The sequence below is a fragment of the Rhinopithecus bieti genome, unplaced genomic scaffold (assembly GCF_001698545.2).
Source record: "Rhinopithecus bieti isolate Rb0 unplaced genomic scaffold, ASM169854v2 scaffold_43555, whole genome shotgun sequence".
Lineage (NCBI taxonomy): Eukaryota > Metazoa > Chordata > Mammalia > Primates > Cercopithecidae > Rhinopithecus > Rhinopithecus bieti.
In genome coordinates, this window is record NW_016817848.1 from 859,545 (window position 1) to 872,317 (window position 12,773).

General features: G+C 47.4%; 1 protein-coding gene across 4 annotated transcripts; it reads left to right on the forward strand.

Annotated features, from left to right (window-relative positions):
- Nucleotides 1–7,710: 7,710 nt before the first annotated feature.
- On the forward strand, nt 7,711–12,241 carry SFTPA2 (surfactant protein A2). 4 transcript variants are annotated; one of them, XM_017856256.1, is made up of 6 exons: nt 7,711–7,808; nt 8,168–8,197; nt 8,657–8,851; nt 9,127–9,246; nt 9,999–10,076; nt 10,546–12,241. In XM_017856256.1, the coding sequence occupies exons 3-6, from the start codon at nt 8,680–8,682 to the stop codon at nt 10,920–10,922; spliced, it is 747 nt and encodes a 248-aa protein (XP_017711745.1). In that variant the 5' UTR covers nt 7,711–7,808; nt 8,168–8,197; nt 8,657–8,679; the 3' UTR covers nt 10,923–12,241. The 4 variants fall into 4 exon arrangements, with proteins under 4 accessions (XP_017711745.1, XP_017711747.1, XP_017711744.1 ...); XM_017856255.1 differs by having other exon boundaries at nt 7,772–7,808; nt 8,168–8,237; XM_017856257.1 differs by lacking the exon at nt 8,168–8,197 and adding an exon at nt 8,433–8,488 and having other exon boundaries at nt 7,792–7,808.
- The last annotated feature ends 532 nt before the right edge of the window (nt 12,242–12,773 follow it).

Consider the following 12,773-nt stretch of genomic DNA (forward strand, 5'->3'; position numbering starts at 1 on the left):
TTTCTTTGGAGCCAAACCCAAAATTAGTCGAAAGAAACTTTAAAAATCAGAGCAGAAATAAACAAAAAACAGACTAGAGATCAATAAAATAAAAAGTTGGGGAGGTTTTGGTTTGTTTGTTTGTTTGTTTGTTTGTTTTTGTATTTTTTCTAGGGAGAGCATCTTGCTCTGTCACCCAGGATGGAGTGCAGTGCCTGTGTCATGGCTCACTGCAGCCTCCAGCTCATGAGCTCCAGAGATCCCTCATTCTTCTGAGCAGCTGAGAATACAGGCATGCACCACCACACCCAGTTAAGATATTTTTTTCTTTCTTTTTTAAAAGATGTAGTATTTTTTTTGTTGCCCAGGATGGTCTCAAACTCCTGGCCTCAAGTGATCCTCCTGCCTTGGCCTCAGTGTTAGGATTACAGAGATGAGCCATTATACCTGGCTGAAACATTGGTATTGTGAACAAAACAAAATTGACAAACCATTAGCTAGACTAACTAAAAAAATAAGAGAGAAGACTGAGATAAGTAAAAATGAGAAACAAAAAAAGGAGACTTACAATTGATACCACAGAAATACAAACAATCATTAAACATTATTATTAACAACTTATGTCAACAAATGGGAAAATCTAGGGGAAATGAATGAATTCCTGGACACGTACAACCTACCAAGACTGAACCAGGAAGAAATAGAAAGCCTGAACATGCCGATTACTAGTAACAATATTGAATCAATAATAAAAAGTCTACCATCAAAGAAAAGTCCATGATTGGATGCCTTCACTGCTGAATTCTGCCAAAGTTTTAAAGAACAAAAAGACCAATTCTTTTCAAGCTATTCCAAAAAATTGAAGAGGGGGAAATTCTTCCAATCGCATTTTATGGAGCCAGCATTATCCTGATATCCTGACAGCAAAACCAGACATAAACACAACAACAACAACAAGAACAGTACAGGCTAATATCTCTGATGAACAGAGAAACAAAAATCCTCAACAAAATACTAGCAAACAGAATCCGGCAGCACATCCAAAATATAATCACCATGATCAAATGGGATTCATCACAGGGATGCAAGGATGGTTCAACATATATAAATCAATAAGTGTGATACATTACATCACTGGAATGAAGAAGAAAACATATGATCATCTCAATAGATGCAAAAAAAAATTTTGACAAAGTTTAACATCCCTTCATCGTAAAAATGCTCAGCAAATTAGGTGTACAAATCAAGTACCTCAACACAGTGAAGGTCATATACAAAAAATCCACAGCCACCATCATACTGAATGGAGAAAATTAGAATGCTTTTCTGCTAATAATTTGAGCATGACAAGGATGCCCAGTTTCACCAGTCTTTTTGTTGTTGTTGTTGTTGTTGTTGAGATGGAGTCTCTCTCTGTATCCCAGGCTGGAGTGCAGTGGCGTGGTCTCAGCTCACTGCAACCTCCACCTCCCGTGTTCAAGTGATTCTTCTGCCTCAGCCTCCCAAGTACTGGGATTACAGGCACCCACCACCATGCCTGGCTAATTTTTTTGTATTTTTAGTAGAGATGGGGTTTCACCATGTTGGCCAAGCTGGTCTCCAATTCCTGACCTCAGGTGATCTCCCCGCCTTGGCCTCCCAAAGTGCTGGGATTACAGGCATGAGCCACTGCACCCAGCCCACTACTTTTATTCAAGATAGTTAAGGAAGTCCCTAGCCAGAGTAATTAATCATGAAAGGAAATAAAAGGCATCCAAACTTGAAAGGAAAGGAAGAAATCAAATTGTCCCTATTTGCAGACAACAGGATCTTAAAAAGACAAAATCCTAAAGACTTCATAAAAACACTCTTAGAACTGATAAACGAATCCAGTAAAATTGCAGTATACAAAATCAACATATAAAAGTCAACAGCATTTGTATACATCAAGAAGAACTATGTGAGAAAGAAATCAAGAAATCAGTCCCATTTGCAATGGCTACAAAGTATAAAATACCCAGGAATAAATGTAACCAGGGAGTGAAAGATCTCTACTATGGAAGCTATACAACACTGAAGAAAAAAACTGAAGAGGATACAAAAAAGTGAAAAGACATCTCATGTTCATGGATTGGAAGAATCAGTATTGTTAAAATGACCATACTACCCAAAGTGATCTACAGATTTAATGCCATGCCTATTAAAATACTAATGACATTTTTCACAGAATGAGAATGAACAATCATAAAATTTGTATGGAACCACAAAAAGGCACCAAACAGTCAAAGCAACCTTAAGCAAAAAGCGAAAAGCTGGAGGCATCACATTATCTGACTTCAAAATGTACTATAAATCTGTGATAACCAAAACCGCATAGTACCGGTATAAACACATAGGTCAATGGAACACAACAGAGAACACAGAAATAAATTTGCATATTTATAGTCAACTGATTTTTGACAAAGGCATCAAGAACATACACTGGGGGAACAGTCTGTTCAATAAATGATGCTGGGGAAATTGGATATTCATATGCAGAAGAATGCAACTGGACTCCTATCTCTCACACATACAAAAAATCAACACAAAATAGACTAAAGAGTTAAATGTAAGTCCTGAAACTATGAAACTACTAGAAAGAAACACAGGAGAAGTGCCTCAGGACACTGGTTTGGATGAAGATTTTATCAAAGACCTCAAAAGCACAGGCAACAAAAGCGAAAATAAACAAATAGGATTATATCAAACTAAAAAGTATCTGCAGAGAAAACAATCAACAGTTTGAAGAGAAAACCTTCAGTACTGGAGAAAATATTTGTGACTATTCATCCAATAAGGAATTAATGTCCTGTATACACAAGGAACTCAAACAAGTCCACAGCAAAAAAAGAAAAAAAAAATCCAAACTACACAGTTTAAAAATTGGCAAATGATCTGAACAGACACATCTCGAAAGAAGACATACAAATTGTCAACAAGTATATTAAAAATGCTTGGCCAGGCACAGTGGCTCTTGCCTGTAATCCCAGTAATTTGAGAGGCTGAAGTGGGAAGATGGATTGAACCCAGGAGTTTGAGACCAACCTGGGCAACATAGTGAGAGTTCATGATTACGAAAATAAAAAATTATCCAGGCTTGGTGGTGTATGCCTAAAGTGTCAGCTACTCAGGAGGCTGTGGTGGGAGGATTGCTTGAGTCCAGGAGGTGAAGGCTGCAGTAAACTGAGATTGTGCCAGTGCACTGTGTCCTGGGTGACAGAGCAAGATGCTAAAAATAAGAATTCTCAATATTACTACTCCTAAGGAAAATGTCAATCAAACCACAATGAGATATCTAACCCCAGGCAGACTGGCTCTTATTAATAAGACAATAACTAATAAATACTGGCAAGGATGCAGAGAAAAGTGAACTCTTATACACTGTTGGTGGAAATGTAAAGTAGTACAGTTATTGTGGAAAACAGACCGGAGATTCCTCCAAAAAACGAAACACAAATGACCATATGATCTAACAATTCCACTGCTCAGTATTCAAAGGAATATATTCAAAGGAAAGGAACTCAGTGTGTTGAAGAAATATCTGCACTCCCGTGTTTATTCACAATAGCCAAATGTGGCATCAAATTAAGTGTCTACCAATGGATGGATGGATAAAGAAAATGTGATAACTATACACAATGAAATACTGTCTGGCCCTAAGAAAGAATGAAATCCTGTCATTCATGGCAACAGGGATGAGCCATTACGTTAAGTGAAATAAAGCCAGGAAGAGAAAGTTAAACACAGCATCTTCTCACACATATGTGGAAGCTAAAAATAAAGTTAATATCACAGAAGTAAACAGTAGAACACAGCATAGTAGAGGCTAGGAAGACTAGGAGAATGGAGGATGGGGAGAGCTTGGTCAATGGATAAGAAATCACAGGTAGACAAAAGCAATGAGTTCTAGCCTTCTAGAGCACTGGAGGGTGACCATAGTCAACAGTAACTCATTATATACATTCAAAGAGGTGAGATAGAAGATTGTGAATGTTCTCGTCACTAAATATTGATACATTTTTGGGGTGATAGGTATGCAACTTACCCTGATTTGATCATTGATTATTGCATACATGTATCAAAAAAGCTCGCTATATCCCATGTATATACAAAATTATGTGTCCATTAAAAATAAGAAATTTTTTAAAGTTAAAAAGAGAGTAAAGAATAAATCACCCAAATTAAAAACAAACAAAACCCAAGAAAAGACTATAGTTACAATTATATCCCTATGTGTCAATCTGAAAAGATGGCTGGGGTATGTAAGAGAAAACACTTATTGTAGAAGAGTATCTGCAGTATGGTCTTATTGATGCAAAGTAAGTGTGTGTGTGTGTGTGTGTGTGTGTGTGTGTGTGTGTGTGTGTGTCTGTGTGTCTGTGTGCGTGAGCGCGCGTGCACATGTGTTTTCCCGAGACTATTTCATTGGAGATAGTTGCTGCCATCTGCCAATTTCAATTCCTTCAAGGTGCGGAATGGCAAAAGCTGTCTCCCTCCCCTCAAAGCCTCAATAAAGCATGATGTGTTTCTCTGGGGTTTGGAAGACTCAAAATGCTCAGGGTAGAGACGTGAGAGGGCTGTGTTGATGAAAATTAAAATATGTCATTTCTAGGTAATAGAAAGATTTATTGTGTTATTCTTTTAAAGAGTGCAGTGACATTTATTAGATGTGCCAATGTAATATAGATATGTGTGTGAATATACAGCACACAATATATGTGTGTACATATATATATATATATAAAAATACATACACACATATTTGCTTAGTTTACTGGCTGCATCAAGGAAGAGAAGTGTCAACTTCCATTCCCTTAATGTGGCTGAGCTGCCCCTTAGATTCTGACAGTAGAAGTGATCTTGAAATATATCCATAATTAGTAAATCAATTTATGCATCTCTTTGTCTCCAGGTACAGGTAGAATAAGCACATCCCTCTGACTCTGGGAAGGTTCTAGCAGAGGACTGAGCTGGAAAGAGGATTTCTGGGTAATTTTGGCAATCCACGCAATGCCTGTCAGCCTCAATTGACTGAGGCATGGAATGGGGATTTACTCTCTGTATGCCTCATATAGAGTGCTGCGACGACTCAAAATGACGGGAAAGCTCCAGCCGCGACAGGCAGCTTTTTCCCAATGCTAGTACCCAGTGCAGCTGGAGAAAGGGGAAGGAAAGGGTCCCTTGAGCACTAAGAGAGAGGCCTCGAATCTGCAGAGATGCCTGGTCCCAGCTACTCGGGAGGCTGAGGCAGGAGAATGGCGTGAACCCGGGAGGCGGAGCTTGCAGTGAGCTGAGATCCGGCCACTGCACTCCAGCCTGGGCGACAGAGCAAGACTCCGTCTCAAAAAAAAAAAAAAAAAAAAAGGAAGGCGCATGCCTCCCACTCTGCGCCCCTCAGTCTTACTTTGCCCACTTGGGAAAGCGTCATCTTCTTTGTTTCAGTCACACTGGGTGAGGAGGGAGTCCTGCCACAGGGAGTGGGACTCAGAGTGCAGTGAGACTGTGGACACTAAGGTGGCTTTGCGTGGGCACCCAGGGCCTGGCAGTGTGAAGAGGATGTCCCTGGAGAGGGAGGTGGCCCAGCATGGGGGATGAAGCCGAGGAGAGTGAGAAGGGCACTGAAGGAGAGCGGACCGGCGGGGACCGTGGGGCCTGAGCAGGGGTAGGAGGCTGTGGACGCGGCTGAGTGGCCTGGCATGGGCACCCGGAACTCAGCAGGACTGGAGCAATTCTTAGGGCTAAGAGTGACAAGCTTGTGCTTCTTAACGACATTCTTTAGGTTTGCTGGTGCCATGTGCTGGTAAACTGTAGCTGTTTCTACATCAAACACGCATGGGCCCCACTGCAGCCCGCAGGCGAGTGCTCGGCACCCCCTGGCGGCCGGTGGTAGCCCTCACGTACGAGTCCACATTGCTACAAAGTAATCAATGGGCGACAAAGACAGTGTGATGAGGAATGGGATCTTTACAATAGTCCCAAAGTGTGTCCTCACAACATAGTCACTGATTAAAACCAGAAAAATAATGTAGTCATGGTAGCGAAGCGTGACACCCACCACTTTATTCAATGATCAACGTGAACATCATTATTCTTGGGGCAAACTAAAGTCCCATGGCCCTGGCAGAATGGGAGAGGAGCACAGCAGGTGTCTATGGTATTTATGCCGAAGTTACAGAACCTGAATCTAATCGTGAGGCAATACTTCAGGAAAAAACAAAGTGAGAGGCATTCTACACAGTAACTCTCCTGTGATCTTCACACTGTGTTCAGGTCATGAAGGTGAAGGGAAGACAGAGGGACTTAGTGGGTTTCAGGACACTGGAGAAGCATGACAACCGAATAAGGCACATGACTCAGAAACGGATCCTTTGCTATAAAGGACACTACTGGGGCGTTGGGTACATTTTGCATAGGGCCTGAAGGCTATGTGGAGTTATTGTATCAGTGTTAATTTCTTGATAATGGTTATAAGGTGAAAATGCCTTTGCATGAAAAACACACTAAAGTATTGGGGTGTTGGCGTTTCATGTTGACAACCTACTCTCAAAGGTTCAGGAAAAAAGTCGCACTATACTGGCGATTTTTCTGCAATCTTGATGTAGTTTCAGAATAATAAAATGAAAAATGAAACTGACCCAGTCCACCTGGTTAATAAGTGACAGCTGTGGGTCAAAACTCAGGTGTGCCTTTCCCCTAAAGCTATGCCCTGCCCTGCAAACCACAAGGCCCTGCACATCCGAGTTGGCCTCTGTCCCTGCTCATCACCTACAAAACAGCCCTGCCTCTCCGCAGCCGAGTTGCTGGAGCTGCGCCCCACCTGCCCCCACCCTACACTGGCCTGACTCCCCCATTCCACACCTGGCCCAGCACTTACCACACAGTGTGGCAGGCAACACTGGGGCAGCTGAAAGACCCTGTGCTACAAATTGGCACTGCCCAGCTCCCTGCTCCTGGGAGTGGGGTCCATTGCTGAGCTTCTGCTCCCTAGAAGAGCTCCAGACTCCTCAAGGGTTTGAGATTTTTCAAACCAATTCCAAATAAGCCAGGGGAGGTTTTCCTGTCTTGGTTTCCATCATTACCACCTCCACAGTTGGAGATTCCCTCCTAATCCAGATGCTTGAACCAGGACCTCACCAACTAGGACTTCATGTATCACTGGGACACTTAGCATAATCACCATTGCAGGTTGCCAGACATCACCCAAAGTGATGTTCTACCAAAGACAGAAACTGCAGCTTTCCCGTGACCTTCCAGGTGCTGCCCTGACTCCTCCAGCTGAACTTGCTAGGGCAGACGGAAGTGGAACATGCAGCATATTTGCCTGCCACTCTGTCCATGTGCCCACCAACTCGGCTGCAGGCTCCAGTGACACCAGTTGGGGGGCCTGGGGCTCAGAGCTGAGCAAGGTTACAGGGCAGATAGGTTGGCCTGGATCAACCTGACCACCCTCAGCTGGAGGAGTGACTTCTTCATTGTCTGACACTAAACCAGGAACCAAGTGGATCTCCCTGAGTGCAGGGTGGGTGACCTTAACCAGTGGGGGCATTTCTCTTCTTACAGACCTCGTGTTTTTCTTTACCAGGTTCTGTGCTCCCCTCAAGGGTCCTAAGTGTTCCTCCAACCTGAGTGTTCTGCAGGGAAACATGCTGTGTAAACACCATGCCTATTTCCTGCTTGGAGCACAGGTTTTGTAGTAGAGCTCTCGGGGGTGTGGAAGAAGCCTGGCAGCCCACACCCTATAAATGCTGTTGTCCACCTTTATGCTCTGACTTGGAGGCAGAGACCCAAGCAGCTGGAGGCTCTGTGTGTGGGTGAGTTTAGCCCCATCTCCTGCGTGTTCTCCAGCTTGAGGATCGCAGACAGAGAGGACCAGCCCAGCAGCCATAGGCCTGACCAAGGCCCAGGCTGGGAAGGAGGGCGACTCCCTGTTTTCCACTGAGAGGTGTTTCACTGCACGGTCAACATGGATGACCTGCAAAGGCCCTCATGCTTTGATATCTTCCTTGGCCAGGTCCATCCCTACCAGGGGCTCAGCAGGGCCTAAGCCAGGGGAGTGGGAGAACAGACCCCAAGGAGAAGGAAGACCTAATTACTGACTGTGAGAGGGTCATCACCCCCTTGATCATCACCTTGAGGGGCCTAGGTTGTGTTCATCTCTTTTCATTCTCAGGTCGTTGATTTCTTAGAGCCTGAAAAGAAGGTAACTGCACATATGAGGGACAGATGGAGTGAGTCAGTGAGTGAGTGACCTCATCCTTGCTCCTAACAGCCTGGGAGGGACAGGGCAGCTTTTCTGTAGAGCACGGAAGATTCGGCTGAAGTCAGAGAGATGAAACCAGTTTCCCAGGGTAACAGTGAGGCACTGACAGAAAGGAGACTACAGTGGAGCCCAGGTCCCCGGGCTCCCCAGAGCTCTTACTCTTCCTCCTCCTCAGCAGCCTGGACACCCCACAACCTCCAGCCGGAGGCCTGAAGCGGGAGACCACGCCAGGTGCCAGATGATGCTGGGAATTTTCTTGGGTGCTTCGGGTCTTCCCAGCACTCTGGTCTCGCCTGCCCTGCCTCTCGGGCTCTGCTCAGCTTCCTGAGTCCTGACAGAGCACAGTGAGGGAGATGTTGGCAGAGGTGGCAGATGGGCTCACGGCCATCCCTCCTGCAGGAGCAGCAGCTGGAGCCGGAGCCATGTGGCTGTGCCCTCTGGCCCTCACTCTCACCTTGATGGCAGCCTCTGGCGCTGCATGCGAAGTGAAGGACGTTTGTGTTGGAAGCCCTGGTATCCCTGGCACTCCTGGATCCCATGGCCTGCCAGGCAGGGATGGGAGAGATGGTGTCAAAGGAGACCCTGGCCCTCCAGGTACTGTGCTGGAGACCCCACCCTCTGCTGAGGGACACAGACCCCTTTTCAGAAGGCCCGTCTGTCTAGGCCCCTAGGCTGTGGGCCATAGTGAGCTGGGTGGGACCTGGTGGGCTCCTGGGGCCCTTAGGATGGCGCATCCTGGAGAGTCTGTCCTCATAGTGCCCGTGGAGTGATAACTGGGACAGCCCCAGTGATAATGAGGGTCGAGTCTCACTAGCTCCAACCAGTTGTGGGTGACGGATCCCACACATCCATGTCTCTTTTCTCTGCAGGCCCCATGGGTCCGCCTGGAGATATGCCATGTGCTCCTGGGAATGATGGGCTGCCTGGAGCCCCTGGTATCCCTGGAGAGTGTGGAGAGAAGGGGGAGCCTGGGGAGAGGGGCCCTCCAGGTGAGCAGGGTAGGGCGGGTGGGCAGTGGGAACATGGGCACAGCAACCCTGAAGTCCGTTACACAGGGCTGATGGGGATCAGACAAACCCTGCAGGTTCCCCAAGGGCATTTGGCTCAACCTAAGTAAGAGAATGTGAACTTGAGGGAGAAAGCCAAAGTGTCTGGGGAGTGTGGTCACAATTCAGGGAAGGGCAGGTGTGGGAAGTCCTCCATGCCTCGTGACCGCCGATGGGGAGACACGGAGTCAGGTGTGGGATGAGGGACGGCACTGGGAGGCAGGGGAGGCACGTCCTGGGACGCAGCGCTGGGGGCAGTCTGAAGGGTGAATGCGGACCAGACATCCAGGCAGACGGTGTGATCAGGAGCCCACAGGCAGACGGGAATTTGAAGCTCAGAGCGGTAAGCAAGGCCATCAGGGCAGTGCAGAGAGCATCATGCTTGCGCTTGGTGGAGGGTGCGGGAGAGGACTTGCCCCACAGAGGCGGGCAGACAGAGCCACTCGAGGGACAGAGCAGGAAAGAGGACAAGGGGTGGGGGTCTCAGCAGGGGCAAGGCTTCGCTAAAGAATAGGGGACCAGAGGTGTGGAGACACACTGGAGTCTTGTGGACCCTCTGAGCCTGGGGCCTGGGCGATGCCTCGCAGCAATGAAAGGGCAGAATTCCAGGACTGCAGATGGCAAAATGCCTGCGTGGCAGCAAGTGGGGGTCTTCACTGGTCTGCCCCTCCTTCTGTGTGGGGCGCTCTCCACAGGGCTTCCAGCTCATCTAGATAAGGAGCTCCAAGCCACACTCCACGACTTCAGACATCAAATCCTGCAGACAAGGGGAGGTAAGGGGACCCCCTGGGCCTCACAGGGTAGGAGTTTCCCACAAATTCCCCTCATTCTCAGCAGCAGCTTCTATAACATAGAGATGACAAACAGGCACGCACGTGTCAGGTCTTGGGGAAAGGAATGATGCTTGCTTTTCTGATGTCTTTGAATGTCCCACAGGAGACAGAACCCGACACACTTCACTCCCCATTTCATAGGAAAGCAAGTTCTCCGCCTGTCTTGCTTTCCACTGAATCCCAGCAAATGGCACCATTTCTGGCAATAAGTAATTGTTACTTAGATGAATGAATAAATGGAGGAGAGTCTAAAAGTGAATTTAGAAAACTGCAATTGGAAGAGGAAGAGCAGACACAGAGAGGCAGAGATGGAGAGGCTGGGGAAAGTCTGGTGGCAGAGAGTCCATGTGAGGGAGGTGGCTTAGAGACAAAGCAGTCAGTGGCCTGACCCAGTCTCCTCTGCTCCCAGCTCTCAGTCTACAGGGCTCCACACTGGCAGTAGGAGAGAAGGTCTTCTCCACCAATGGACAGTCCGGCACTTTTGATGCCATTCAGGAGGCATGCGCCAGAGCAGGCGGCCGCATTGCTGTCCCGAGGAGTCCAGAGGAAAACGAGGCCATTGCAAGCTTCGTGAAGAAGTACAACACGTATGCCTATGTGGGCTTGACTGAGGGTCCAAGCCCTGGAGACTTCCGCTACTCAGACGGGACCCCTGTAAACTACACCAACTGGTACCCAGGGGAGCCCGCGGGTCAGGGAACAGAGCAGTGTGTGGAGATGTACACAGACGGGCGGTGGAATGACAGGAACTGCCTGTACAACCGACTGACAATCTGTGAGTTCTGAGAGGCATTTATGCCACGGGACAGGGAGGATCCTGTCTGGCCTTTGGTTTCCATCCCCAGGATCCTCTTGGTCTGTGAGATGCTGGAACTCCCTTTCAACAGAATTCACTTGTGGCTATTAGGGCTGAAGGCATCCTTAACCACTTCATTCCCCTGATGGGCCCTGACTGTTCCCCCAAATCACTGGCCAGCCTTGATGCTCCCCTTGCAAACCCTCCCAGCACTGCACCCCAGGCAGCCACTCCTAGCCTTGGCCTTCGGCATGAGATGGAGCCCTCCTTATTCCCCATCTGGTCCAGTTCCTTCACTTACAGATGGCAGCAGTGAGGTTTTGGGGTAGAAGGACCCTCTGAAGTCACACAGAGTGCCTGCCTCCTGGTCCCCTCTGCTCTCCCTCTGCAGCCCACTGCCTGCCCAGTGCCATCAGGATGTGCAGTCCTGGCCAAGCACAATGGCAGAAAGAGGTGGACTTCAGGGAAACCCTATGTGGAGCCAAGGCCGCAGTGGAGATTCTCTGGCACTCTGAGGTCTCTGTGGCAGGCCTGGTCAGGCTCTCCAGGTGGTCAGAGGGCCCAGTGGTGCCCCAGAACAGTGGTGTCCAAGCCTACCCCATGACTGACATGTACAATTTACTCCTTTGAGTCTTTGGATGCCAACTCAGCCCTCTGACCTGAAGACAGCGGGGCTAGGCCTCTAGGGTAGAGCCCCCCACTGCAGACATGATCCAAGTAACTTTCCGCTGATGAACGACTCTGCAGCCCACTTCAGACCTCGGTGGGCATTCACATCACCCCCCATACCACCGGCTCCACTTTCCCCTTTTATTAATCCATTCACCCAGATAATCATTAAAATTAATGTGTGCCAGGTCTTAGGATGTGTCTTGGGGTAGGCAGGGTACCCAGTGACTCTTGGGGATATTTATTCTCCCTGAGTCTATGTCTTCATCTGTGAAATGGGGATAAAATATTTGTTGCTGTCACAATTATTACCATCTCTCCAGCTAGCAAAATTACTACCAGAGCTGTTACTACACACAGAGGCTATTGACCGAGCACATACCACGTGCCACACACCTTGAGAAGCAGTTCTAATACAGCTTATTAGGTAGTATTCAATCTTCACACAATGTCACGGGACCAGTATTGTTTACTCCATTTTCTATAAGGACACTGAAGCTTGGAGGAGTTAAATGTTTTGAGTATTATTGCAGAGAGCAAGTGGCAGAGGCTGGACCCAAACCCATTTTCCTGCACCTGAAGCTCATGCTCCCAGCCACCCCACTCCTGAGCTGAATAAAGATGATTGAAGCATAATAAATCATGAATGTGTTCACATGAGTTTCCATAGCTTTGGTTCCAAGAAACATCACATTTCTATATTTTTGTAAATCAAATGAACTCTGGTTCTGAGCCCCCACTTTCCTCAAGATTGGAAATTTCAATCTCAGGCTGTGCTTTCTTTGTTTGATGGGAGGGGCGACCTGCTCTCCTCTCTATGATGCTGCAGGGGGATGGGGAGCTACAGACACCATTCAGAAGAACATATGGGCATCATGAATCCACATGGTCCATTTGTTGGTGGGAATACCATACTTTCTATCCTCCATGCAGCCACCTGAATGATTTCTGCAGCCCAGCAGTGATGGTGGCACTCAGGGCTCAGTCCCAGGCCTCAGTGAGCCATCCTAGTCTCATGTCGGCTTGGAATGGGACCACTATCCCATGACCCAGGGCTGTGCAGGAATGTGACAATATCCCCAATTGCTTGAGGAGGCAGCCACATATGTGTCCCACCTCCAGAAAGGCTCCCACTCCTCCCACCCTCACATCTGAGAACGCTCTCTCTCATG